The sequence below is a fragment of the Amphiura filiformis genome, chromosome 12, assembly GCF_039555335.1.
Source record: "Amphiura filiformis chromosome 12, Afil_fr2py, whole genome shotgun sequence".
NCBI lineage: Eukaryota > Metazoa > Echinodermata > Ophiuroidea > Amphilepidida > Amphiuridae > Amphiura > Amphiura filiformis.
Genome location: NC_092639.1, coordinates 38,414,453 through 38,428,223, shown reverse-complemented (window position 1 = coordinate 38,428,223; position 13,771 = coordinate 38,414,453). Strand labels below are relative to the sequence as shown.

The 13,771-nt window shown below is 36.1% G+C and overlaps 1 protein-coding gene across 1 annotated transcript; it reads right to left on the bottom strand.

Moving 5' to 3' along the window:
* Positions 1-6,883: 6,883 nt before the first annotated feature.
* Positions 6,884-10,946, bottom strand: LOC140165370 (ornithine decarboxylase-like). Its single transcript, XM_072188691.1, has 3 exons — positions 10,646-10,946; positions 8,449-8,539; positions 6,884-7,901 (listed from the first exon to the last, which is right to left on the bottom strand). Exons 1-3 carry the CDS (start codon positions 10,710-10,712, stop codon positions 7,667-7,669), a joined length of 393 nt encoding a protein of 130 aa, XP_072044792.1. The 5' UTR covers positions 10,713-10,946; the 3' UTR covers positions 6,884-7,666.
* Positions 10,947-13,771: the final 2,825 nt, after the last annotated feature.

Below are 13,771 nucleotides of genomic sequence, written 5' to 3'. Positions count from 1 at the left end.
TTGAACATAGACTCTGGTTTGAAACGTAAACACTCGCGCCAGTGACAGTTGTTTCGTATTGGGAAAATACATCCTTCTCCACCGCAAGATTGACAGCAAATGGGCGGTCTGATCATCGTACAACAACCAATGAAAACAGCGTATTTCGTCAGTGCATTGGGTCATTTACATACATGTACAAATATTAATGAGCTAAACAAGTTGTATAAGACGGTCTCCGATCGCGGTTTGTATTAAAAATCATGAATATAAAACTGACTGTGCCAATAGCTGTGAGTGCGCTTCGCTTGCCAATGATGGTGTGAAATATAAATGATCAGTGCAGAAATTTTGTTGATTTTATTGGCCGTATAAAGCGGCCTAGGCTTGAGGAAATTAGCTGGCCATAGTATATTGAGACCGTCTTGAACAAGACTAGTCTAATTCCTAATGCCTGCTTCTCCCAAATTCAACATTTGATCCTCTTGAAATGACTGCAATAGTGTTTACTGACATACTATGACATTGATGGTATATTGATGCCCAGGAAACACAAAATGTTTTCGACATCATTCGCAAAAGGTTATAAAAGGTTGTCAGAAAACGTTTAAATGTCGGGTTATATAAAGGGTATATTAAGAGTATAAAACGTTTTCATAACCTTAAAAAACATTTTGATAAATCTACTGCTCAGCAAACAAAAATGTTTTCCAGAAAACGTTTAAATGTCGGGTTTTTTTATAAAGGGTATAAAAACGTTTTAATAACATTCCAAAAACATTCTTGTAAACTTGATACAAAACATTCTAAACAGAATGTTATTTTGGGGTTGAAAAAATATTTTGCGAAAAATGTATGCCCAAAATATTTTCAATAACGGTTTAAAAACGTTTTCATGATCTTTATATAACCCGACATTTAAATGTTATTAAAAAAAAAAAAAAAAAACATTTTAAGAACATTTCTGTGTTTGCTGGGTTCAAATATTTTAACATAATGTTATTTAAGTATTGACACAATATTTGGCAAAAATGTTTGCAAAAATAGTTTACAATAACATTTTTGAAAACATTTAAAAATATTTTTGTAGTGTGTTTTCATACAGAACGTTTTAAAACGTTATCATGACCTTTATAATATAAATTTATATAAATTATATAACCTGACATTAAAACGTTTTTACCTAATCCAAAAGCCAAAATATAACTTATTTAAAACGTTTTTAAAACGTTTTTGTGTTTGCTGGGTGGGTACCAATCATATTGATACACCCTGTATTACAAAGCTGTCAATTGATAGTGTTTAAACTAGGAAGCAATTGAATACCTGAGTGGAAGAAGGGCCCAGCTCCAACAAAACTGTTTTTGAGATATTAACAAAAAACTTAATAATCGGAAAAGTTTTATAGACGGAATGTTTTCATCTTCAGGGGACCTTTAATACATGGACATACAGTATTACATACATTCGAAATCATGATGTTTCCATGGCAACGGTACAGGTCTTAATACGAGCTGGAGTTGGGCCCTTCTTCCACTAATATACTGCAAGTGCCAGTTCCGTAAGCAGATTTGTTATAAATAGCTACAGAAATTTGAAAATTGTCCATTAATTGCACACGCAGAAGCATGTAATATGTTAACAAGTAGATTTCATGGATGAACAAAATTCCTCTTTAACCCAATATTTGTGGAAGAAGGGCCCAACTCCATGGAGTTGGGCCTTTCTTCCATGAAAGCCATGATTAAGTGTATGTGGAAGACTATTTAGAGAGTGGATTTTGGCTCATCTATCACACACAAGGAAGAACAGTCTGCTGGAAATAAAATGGTGGGTCTAACTCATTTTTGTGAAAAATTGTGGAGTTGGGCCCTTCTTCCACTCAGGTATTCAATTGTTTACCTGCCTTTTGCACTAACAGTCTGTTGAGAACTCATCACGGACGTGTATATAGTACTGCCAGGTAACAGTTCAAGATTATGAATATAACAAAAGTGAGGGTTGATGACAAAATTTAAGGTAACCAGGCCCCATGTCACATGGGGAAAAATGGTAAATCACACTCAGCATTTCTGCTCATTTATCACCATTTTGCAGAATTCAGCAGCCTGTTTCAACAGATTGTGCGTGATTTCTGCCGACCTTACATACTGCAGTTACTGTCCGTTTTCCAATACACAATACACAGTGCTCCATTGACACGTAACCTCTACAAATAGCGTATGTTAGAAGTATGGGTAATTGCCTAGTTAACGTCGCTGTGTGAAAAATAACCGGCCAATATTAAAAGTACTCTTCTAAAATTCTAGAAAATATAGTTTTGTAACATGTCCTAAATTTTAACCAATTTAGATGTTTGGAAATATTCGTACTTTGGTGTTTTAGTGTATGTTATAGGTAATAGTACATTGCCTAGTTAACGTCGCTGTGTGAAAAAATAACCGGCCAATATTAAAAGTACTCTTCTAAAATTCTAGAAAATATAGTTTTGTAACATGTCCTAAATTTTTAGCTAATTTAGGTGTTTGGAAATATTCGTACTTTGGTGTTTTCTGAAGGATATGTAAACGACAGATAACACCAAAAAATATGAAGAAATTATTTCCAAACCGTGTTAAGTCTGCAAACCACCATGCTTCTCATTTTCAAGAACGCTGGTTAACAATAAGCAGAGTATTGTCTCATTTCGTAAACAAAAGCCCACACAGAATAATTGTTCTCTAGCGTTCGCTTTATAATCGGAGAATCGCTTTATAATCGGTTATTTAACCAGAGAAGATATGATTTAATCAGTTGAGCTGTTTTCAATGAGTGTTATCTTGGTTTAATAGCTTTTAATGGGGTTTAAGTCCTGCAAAGGTCGTGGTGAATTCTACGGTAGACATGACTGCATCATGAGGAAATTGATTAAAATTTTAAACAATCTTTGTAAAATTTACCGCAATTTCCTGTGATTTATCAAAATTGAGCACGATTTGTAGTGATCGGTTGCAATTTAGCAAGATTTGCAGTGATCGATTACAATTTAGCATAATGTTAGGCAATTTACATCAATTTTTCACAATGTTACCGCAACTTATAGCAATCTGGGTGTTTTTGTGTGAGATCATTTCTCCCCATTTCTCCCCTATGTCAATAGGGCCTCATAGTGACCGCAAGCATGTTTTCTTAGATTTGAGCTATCAGTGACGGCAAAGGATGTAGAAAATAATATTTACATATTTATGAAACTTAAATCGATGGAATTTACCATTTCAAAAGTTGCAACCTTATTGGTGTGTGCACATCATGTCATGAGTTTTATTGTTCTTAAAAAAGGTTAATGTTTACCGTAGCAAGCCCGTAGCAGGCACTTTACAATTGAATTTGATTATAAATTCTCCCGAGAAGAGGGTATCCTTAGAAAAATTGGCTAAAGGCAAAGGTCACACATTTTTAATGCTTCAAATCAAGTTATAAAATATCACAAATTGTTCTTCTGGTCCGAAGGAATACAAAATCAAGCCCATTTATCATGTTTATCTCCAGAATAAAAGTAATAATGTATAGGTCAATGATGGTCAAACGGGGTATTAATAGCAATGAACATTGGTCTATTTAAATTTTCATACTATAAAAATGGATTAACATGCTTTGAGCGCACTGATTCCAGTAAAGTTTTACAGCTCAGATAAATAGGAAGACTTTACAGTCATTCTAATTCATTCTACTTGGTATGTTATTTACCGGGCTGAGAGGTTAATTAAACAGACAATAATACAACAACTTCCTATAAGCAGGAAGTAGTGTCGGTTCATATTGTTATAAGATACACAACCAGATTCCAATTGCTGTGGACCATAGAAGTACACCGCTAATAACCAACTACTTTGCGGCTACTCACGGGTACTATTGCAGTACCAATCCAGTATCGGTGTGTGTACTATACGTGTGATAGTGTACAATTGGAGTTTTGCATGGGTAATATCTCAGCTAAAAGTAAATAGGCTCAATATGGGATAAGAGTAATGTCCTACCAAAGGGCCCTGACTGGCAAAAAAATGGACAGTAAATTTATTTTTACTTTTGGAGTTCTGACCCCCCGAAGTTGGTCCTGGATGGACGAAGTTGCATTTTGAGGGCCCTATATCTTTTAAAGTAAAGGAGACACAAGTTTTCTGATGCCAGATTTGAATTCAACACAAAAAAGTACCCCAGGATACATACTTTTCAAAGTTGTTGGGGGGGTTCCCTTTATACATTTATGGACCTCCAAACATCGTCTTTCGCGTTGCGACACATTTTGTACGCTGACAACCCCCCCCCCCCCTCCCTAAATTTCAAATTGATGCCACGGGAAAACGAAATGGAGTATGAAGCTCAAATTTTCAGGATTTTACTTTCTCATCAATATCTACTACCACACAGAAAAAGAGCTGGAGTTGACATGGAATGGCTCATCAACTCAGTCTGCCAGGATGCCTTGAAACTACCAACTTGCTACTTTACCCTCATTTCGCGGTAGCACGTCACAATTACTTTGAACAAAGATATGATGTAAATACTGTGTTAATATTCTCAGTAATTAACAACCCATTAACGGTACGAAATCCAGCCATCTAACCCATTAACTCCGTAATTAATAACACACACAACATCAAATTAATAAAACACACAAATTTTCATTTTACAGCTCTATCGTTTCTTTTATACATATAAATTGGGAACAGCTAACTTCATCAACAAGTGATGTACTACAAAATATCAAATTCATCTCTGAGTTAATGTCTATACTTATCATCGTATTTTTGGTATTAAAGCCATATTATAATATTTGCTGAGGAGGGCGCCTTCAATATTTTTCAAAATTCTGTTTACACGATTGTTATGTACTTCAGTAAACTAACATGCCCTGCAAAATCAAGACTTGAGGTGCTGTAGTTTTGTCAAAATCCGAGATTTTGAATAAACCGTCTTCATCATGTTAATAGACGGTTTATTATTACGATGGAAATATTAGTCGAAAACGGGCAGTCGTGGCATATCAAAAGAACCGACACGACTCACGCTCGAATGAGTCGCTCGGATATGAGCCGGTATTAGATAACAATTTTCTTTATAATGCCTTGTCTGTTTGGCCCCAAATTAAAAGAGGACATATCTGACAGTAAAAAATTAACATTTTATACCATAATAACACAATTATTTTTCCTACGGAAATGTTATAATATGGCTTTAATATAAAAATATTTAGTTTAGTTGGAAGAAGGGGCTATCTTGCACCCTCGGAAATCAACTTCTTATCGAAGGTTGGAGATCAGACGAAATGCGTAGAAAACGATAAGCTATGTTAAAATTTCAAAAATTGTCCCTAGGAGTTAATAGGGGTAAAATTGCATACAACAGGGTTCAAATTTGCTAAGATTTTGTCAAAAACCACGCCAAGGTCTTCTGGTGATAAAGGTTCAGAAAAACTATAGTTTGACCTATCTGCGACATACCGTTCTTGAGACATAAGCAGCAAGGTAAAAATGCGGAGGGGGGGGGGTCAGTTTGTTTGGCAACAAAATAATGTTATTTCTTTTTTAACATAGCTTATCGTTTTCTTCGTATGTATTCAAACTAAAATATGAAAATCTAAATATGCAACAAATAATATTCCACATTTATTGAAAACATGAGCTTTTGGTGGATTCTTGTTAGCTGTGGGTAGTGGGTGCAATGGTAGGGACTGTAGAAATCCAGCAGGACTTAAAACATTATATTAGGGATAACCATCAAAATTTCAACTCATCAACAGAAGCTAAAAAGTATTTTGGTGGTTAAATGGTCAAAATCGGTGAAAAACTTTTCGAATTATGAATTTTCAAAGTTTCCCATTCTGACCGGTCATTGGAACGAAATAAAATGACAAGGTCCAAAAATAGCAATTGGAAGCCAAATTGGCATAAGCATATATTTACCTTTATATATTTCTTTATTTTAACATATATGCAATATACATGAAACAAGCATATTGTGAAAGTATCAAAGGGGTTTCTTATGAAATGGCACTTTACTAGTCAATGGCATAAATTATTTTTTCAAACCGAGGCATTGAAATCATGCATTTAGAGGACATTTGCCATAAATCATCCAAGATGGCCGATATGGCACAAAATCAAAATTGCACCAGGTGAACTTTTTATTTCCACAACCAAAAATTTCAATGTTATTGGGTTTAATATGACCAATTAGTAGGTGTATGCAAACAAAATCTTATGTGTCATTGAAGGTCATTAACTCATTCACAACAATAGAGGTTATCCACTTCACTCATCATGCTCATGTGTGACTTCTAACAAAAGGTGCTGGTTCCCGTAGTATTCCTCATTCAAAACAATTCAATGCTTCACCTCGGAGTTACCTGCATGACTTTCGCGGGCTATTTTGAAACAGTTATGGTTGCACATTCAGGTACTTCTTTTGAAAGTTCTAAACAAGGTATAGCCAGCAGCAAGTTGTAGATGGTATATAGGCCTAAATATAAGAAAACGTTTAGGGTTGGAATCAGGTGAACAATACATCGAATGAGCACGAAACTTCACATTTATGTTCAGAAAGGTGTCTTCTTAGCATGATTCGAAAGGAGTATGGAAATTCCAAATGAAAGCTGGTGATTTAATTTGTAACTCGAGATCTACTTGTTCAATTTTTAACCTTTTTACAGAGGGTATGATAGAGGTATTACTGGCAACTCTGCCAAATTACAGCTCAGTATGCCACGTTTTTCACCTGATCTTATTAATCTGAATATTTTGTGCCATTCTTGAGCAGTGCTGAACTCAGCCACTGGCAATTAAGCGCACTGTGGCGATGGACCAATTTTGACTCGTACTTTGACTCGAAAAATGAAATAAGTTATGGTGCTGTAATTTGCAAGATAGTTACAAAATATAATTGGCATTAAATTCCCCGATTTTTACAGAAAAATATTGAAAAATAAAAGAATGAGATCAATTTAGAAATGTCTGTGCAAGCAGTGCACAGTTGAGCTCCCTGCATGTCTATGGGAGTGTTCTAATCAAGTTGATGGTTCATTGGTCATCCCTAATTATATCCAGTAAGCCGGATGCTCTGAAATCCAAATTCCCGGCAACAACCAACACCCTTGATGTTAAAACCTCATTGTGATGTGAATTAAACAAATCTGGCATATATGTATTTCATTTGAACAGAAACATTAATTCCATTAATAGTTTCTTGTTGTTAGATCATTTTAAGTTAATATAATGAATTACCAAAATACCGTATCTTGGCGGCCATTTTGTGGTTTCTTTTATGCCAATTAGAGGGTCAAAACTTTGCAATTACTTTTGGGAATCATGATTTTTTTTATTAAGCATACCAAAATTTACTTTAAAATGTTATGTTTGGAAAATAATTGGGCATTTTGCACACTAATAAACATAATTTAATGATTTTGGCGGCCATTTTGTTTTTATGCAAATTTTGACCCAAAAATCTAAAATTTCAACGGCCAACAACTCACACGCCTTTGCGTATTTCATTATGATGTGATTCCATATGGTGGATTGCTTGTTACAAAAAAATGCCATCAGAAGTTCTATATTGATCTCATGGCTGCCATCCATTAGCATATAAAATCATATCAGAGAAAGTAGTGTTTATAGTCATCTACACGATCATCATACAGTTCAAAGATGCACTAGGCCTGATCATCATCAACAGCGTGATTAAGGCTAAAATCGTTATCATCTTGGGGAGCTCCGGAGACAAATGGCTGAACTGCTCCTTTCAATGCTTCTGGTATTCTCGCTTGTATTGCCACTGGCATTTTCGCTTGTATTGATCCTCGTATTCCTGCTCGGATTGCTGATCTGGCTTCCCACGGCTTTCCCTCTGGAAATGATGCAGCATCATCTAGCTGTTTGATGAACGGCCTGACAAATTTATAGCAAAAAGGCAAGAGGGTTATCTCACACATCTTACCTGATTTTGCGATAAGGGACGCACCATTAGACTTCAAGGGGAGCTAAGAAGTTGGGGTCGGGGCAAATCTATTTTCATGCATTTATACACAGTTAGGTGAGGAAAGTTTTTTTAGTGTTGGTGGGGAAAGTTTTTTTGCTCATGTAGTGGGGAAAGTTTTTTTCTTCAAAACTTCCTAACCCCCACCTTGAAGTATAATGGTGCGTCCCTAAGAGCACGTGAAGGGCTGACGGACCTGCATAACGTTTGGAACATGAAATGCTAGAGTGACCAATTTAACACTGTCAGTTCATTTTAACAATTTCATCCAATGACTTTTTGACCTCATTTTTGTGACATTAAAACAGGATAACATACGCAATGGAAATGCTGTTTTCTGATAACTGAATTAAAGTGAGCAAATGTGAGCCTCATCTTATCATGCTTATATTATTATTGGATTCATATTTTCCTAAAATCTCCTTTGATTACTTTACATCATCATGATCATTAACTTACAAAATATTTTCAGGCATAGCATATGTGAATTTGACTGGTGGTTGGAATCCATTGAATGACCCTTCATTTATGCAATGATAGGCTCCAATATCTAAAGAAATAAAAAATAATAATGATTAAAACAAAAAGACCAGGAGCAAATCACATCTTGAATCAGAATTGTGCGGTCAATTTTGTTTTATTTCGTGTTTAGAAAATATATATCATCAGCTTTAAAATGGTATATCATTTGACTACAAACGACATCCAGAAGCGGGATTTTGGTTTGTTGAACTATGCGCCTTCAACAAAATGGTACCTTTTTCGGTTCTACATGTGTCTCTTTTTCCACTACTGCTGGTAATAAATATCATAATTGGTGGTCATTTCAAATCATCCCGGCCAAGGCAACGAGGTTCAGGAATGTCCTTTCATTGTTATTTGTTGGTTATACATACCTAGACAAAATACAATTTAATGCTTTGTAACCCACCACTTGAACAGGATTTAGCCAAAGCAAACAAAGACTAGAGCTATTTAAGGATTCTATAGAAGATTGTTATCCTCTGCAGCACTAGGATTATTGATTGGTTTAAACGGTATCAAATGAGAAACATGTCGCAAAAGATTGAGGTACCTATGAATACGACCTCCACGCACATTTTACACTGTAACCCAGAATACAATTCGACGACTTTACGGCTCATTCGTAGTGTACGGCCCATACACAAATTTGGACTTGATTGGTTTAAAAACAAACATTAATTCAACGCATATGGTTCAAACAAATTTAGCCTTAAGTTAAACCATGTTGGCTAGGCTAAGCTTACATACTAGCCGGGAGTAGGCTATTACTTATGCCAAAAGCATTATGTACCTTACTCCTCGACTAGGGAAGGAAAGTGTGCACTATTTTATACTAGACGAAATATGCAATATAGTGACAATTTTGTTATCAAAGTAGCAAAAATCACGGGATTATTTTCTCGTATATGAAATATATTCTTATTGGAAGTGAATTGTACAAAATAATGTACTTGCATGTACTCATGTTGATGCGTCTAATGCACGAGCACCGCAGTTACCGCATTAACATCTCAGTACGTGCGCACTATTTTATACAATTTCACTCCCAACAAGTGATACGCATTTATTAACATCGTGATCAGATTTACCTATGCACAATAACACACATTTAACAGCCATGAAACTGTACCTTGTGCAACTCTGTTTTGAAAAGAAAGCCGGAATAACGTAAGTTGATATTAATCAACCTGATATTCCACAGATAAAATCAGGTATTAAGCCTCAACCTAATCTTAAGGGACACACCATTAGATATCGGGGGGGGGGGGCTGGAAATATAAAATTTAAACTAATTGTCACGCCATCTGAGAAAAATAACAATTGCTCCACACCTGACAAAAAAAAAATCACTCCACCTCAGACTAAAAATAAAAAAAATTAAAAAAAAAAAAGAATTGCACCACCTCGGACCAGAAGGAAAATTATTTGGTGTCAAGGGTGAAAAAAAAAGGTCACAATTAGTGAAGAAAAACGGAATAAATAAGAATTTAAGTTATGCGAGTTACAAAACATTTGCACAGGTAAAACTCACTGGTGTTCTATTATTTTTGATGCCAGTCTCAATAACCCCAGGGCTGTCAACCTTTTGGAATTGCTTGGCGTGAGACAGAGACGTGCCGGGATTTGCTGACTCCAATGTTCAGTTTGTATCATGATTATTTAAGCCAGGGCGCTCGAGAATGTAAAAAGGGGGGGGGCAACAAATTATTCATGACGATGCGTGAGATTTCACTCATTTTCCAGCTTTTTGCGTGAGATTTACTACCTAGGCGTGCGATTATACTACCTTGGCGTGAGACCGTGAGAAAGTGACCCAATGCGTGAGAGTTGACAGCCCTGTAACCCTTAGTTATAAACCTAAACCTAAACTTCTAAACCATCCCTCCAACTTATAAACTAAGCCCTAATCTTAACACTAAACCTAACCTAAAACTTAACCATACTTATTACCCTAACATTTACCCTAACCCTGACCATACCCCTGTCCCCAACACTAATCCTAACCCTAACCCAAACCCTAAACTTATCCCTAACCCTTATTCAAATATAAACTACCCTAAACCCTTGCTTTAACCCTTTACGGACAAATGAACCTTCCGAATAATGGGCTGTTCCCTATCGGGTAGCCTACCCTCATAGAAGAGCCAATCTCCTATGTTGAGTTCAGGAAGTTCGCATTTCTTATTGCAGTAGTCCATTTCCGCACATGTATCTCCGTACACAGTGGTTGTGAACTTTGGTTCCTCCAACAGTTTCTGAGCAACAAATTATTCATGACGATGCGTGAGATTTCACTCATTTTCCAGCTTTTTGTGTGAGATTTACTACCTAGGCGTGCGATTATACTACCTTGGCGTGAGACCGTGAGAAAGTGACCCAATGCGTGAGAGTTGACAGCCCTGTAACCCTTAGTTATAAACCTAAACCTAAACTTCTAAACCCTCCCTCCAACTTATAAACTAAGCCCTAATCTTAACACTAAACCTAACCTAAAACTTAACCATACTTATTACCCTAACATTTACCCTAACCCTGACCATACCCCTGTCCCCAACAATAATCCTAACCCTAACCCAAACCCTAAACTTATCCCTAACCCTAATTCAAATATAAACTACCCTAAACCCTTGCTTTAACCCTTTACGGACAAATGAACCTTCCAAATAATGGGCTGTTCCCTATCGGGTAGCCTACCCTCATAGAAGAGCCAATCTCCTATGTTGAGTTCAGGAAGTTCGCATTTCTTATTGCAGTAGTCCATTTCCGCACATGTATCTCCGTACACAGTGGTTGTGAACTTTGGTTCCTCCAACAGTTTCTGCGCAAAAATTTTACAAATAGAAATTATTAGCATGAAAATCAAAACCAATTAACACAACATACAACAAATCCGCAACGAACCCAAAAGAGGGAACAAAAATCAAATTAAAGGAATGCCCGCAATCACAACATTATGTCCAATCTGTTTGAAAAATAATTATCAAACACGAATCACGTGGTTTTATTTAGAGCAAACTCATATTGACCATAAAAACGAATAAAAACAGCCGTCTATCATCACGCGATATTAAAAATTCCAGGGATCCGAAATTGTCTGGTGCAATGACGCGGCAGTATACAATGAAGGCTGACGACAATTGAGCACAAATAACCATGACGTCATTGGAATAGACAATTTCGGCGCGGGAATTTATAATATTTTTCTAACATAAGGCATAATGTTGTGATTGCTGGAGACTTCCTTTAAACGCTTCATATTGGTTTCAACGCTGAAGAGGGATGGTCTGCTAATTTGGAGATTAAAAAAATAAATTTGCCAAAATGGATTTTTTTTATACTTTCATATATGGATCTTTACCTGAAACTAATAAATTTCGGTAAAGCACCCCAGTTGCTATGGTAACATAAAAAAATGCCATTTTAGGCCTATATTCACCATTTGTGCAATTTTAATAACAATAATAAAAATACACAGGCTTTATACAGCGCCATTTCAGGTGATCACATCGCATTAAAACAATAAACATGAAAAAAAACCACAATAATTAACAAAAACGAAGCAACAAAAAAGCAACATGAAACAATGCAAGAACTATAATTGTGGAAAAAGGTGGGATTTGAAGCCCTTTATGAAGACCGGATGTTAGCCGATGGATATTATGGTTTGAGGCAGACTGGATGGTGCCGTAAAAAGAATGTCTTGTCAGTGGCTGATTTGAGAGTTCTGCTGTTTATCTTAGGTACTTCAAGGCGAGTGATGTCGGTGGATGAGCGCAACCCCCCACGGGCAGGAGAGAACAAAGTCAAACGAGACGACAAATAGACTGGTGCAATACACTAACGGCCTTAAAGGGGGACTCCGGCAATCATAACATTATGCCTTATATGTTAGAAAAATAATTATCAAGCACGAATCACATTGTTTTATTTAAAACAAACTCATATTGACCATAAAACGAATAAAACAGTCGGCTCTCAACACGCGATATTCAAAATTCCCGCGCCGAAATTGTCTAAGTGCAATGACGTAATGATTATTTGTGTTCAATTGTCGTCAGCCTTCATTGTATTACTGGGACGTCATTGCACTCGGCGCCCGGGAATTTTGAATATCGCGTGTTGAGAAACGGATGTTTTTATTCGTTTTTATGGTCAATATGAGTTTGTTTTAAATAAAACCATGTGATTCGTGCTTGATAATTATTTTTCTAACATATAAGGAATAATGTTGTGATTGCCGGAGACTTCCTTTAAACACACACAGCAAGATCTTATAAAGCTACCCGCTCCTTGGCTGGCAGCCAATAAAGTTGAATAAAAGCAGTCAAATTGTCAAGTTTTGAAGCCCGCGTTTAATACTAAAAAACATATAAAGGCACCTAGGCACTATAAAAAAAAACATGGGCCAATCAGTGGTCCACATCAGCTCAGCTTAGGAACAACAAGAATGAAAGGGTACAGTAAAGCATTTTGTAGAGGACTGTTACTGCAGACACTTGACGTCTTTGATGGAGAGATGTGATATTCAGCTTTGTACTTTCTTCCTTTTCGCTCATGCCTATGATTCGAAGGGCCTCCCTCTGGATATAGTCTAGAAATCTTAGAGTGGTGGCGCTGGCACTCATCCAAGAGAGTCAGGCGTATTCTATCACACTGCGAGCTTGAGCTTTGGAAAATAAATAAAGGTTACATTTTTTTTACCATAAGAACACTCTATACAGATAAGTATATCTATATCTATATCTATATCTATATCATATTATTAAATATAATGTATATCATCTATATCTATATCTATATCTATATCTATATCTATATCTATATCTATATCTATATCTATATAAAGGCGGGGAAGGGACTGAGCAATTTTTGACAAATTATATACTCCCGGGCATATATAATTATTGCACGTATCAATGCGTCAATACATAATTTTTGTATTTTATTCAAATATTAAGAGATGTTAAAATACCTCATTTACAGGAATTGGCGGTACGTCACCGTAATCAATCAAATTACGACCAAAGGTTGCGAAGATGCCGTTGTTGACAAAATAGTCATATCCTTTCATTCTGTCCCCTGTAAAACACCGTAAAACTGGTGTTAATTTTACACTATCTAACTACCAAAAATGTTTGGAATTAATATCTACGACTCTGAGAACATAAATGTCATAAACTTTCTGACTTTAGAAACTCTATTTTAAACAGACAAAATAGCCAGTGGGGTTTCTTTCACTTAACCTTGCTAGGAACCC

What these genes read in the sequence shown, in the direction of transcription:
- LOC140165370 (XM_072188691.1), bottom strand. Translation starts at nt 10,712, where the DNA reads ATGGACTACTGCAATAAGAAATGCGAACTTCCTGAACTCAACATAGGA. An exon ending in AGATTGGCTCTTCTATGAGG is followed by an intron (nt 8,540 to 10,645) that starts GTAGGCTACCCG and finishes TTATTTCTTTAG; the next exon opens with ATATTGGAGCCTATCATTGC. An exon ending in GCTATGCCTGAAAATATTTT is followed by an intron (nt 7,902 to 8,448) that starts GTAAGTTAATGA and finishes TAAATTTGTCAG; the next exon opens with GCCGTTCATCAAACAGCTAG.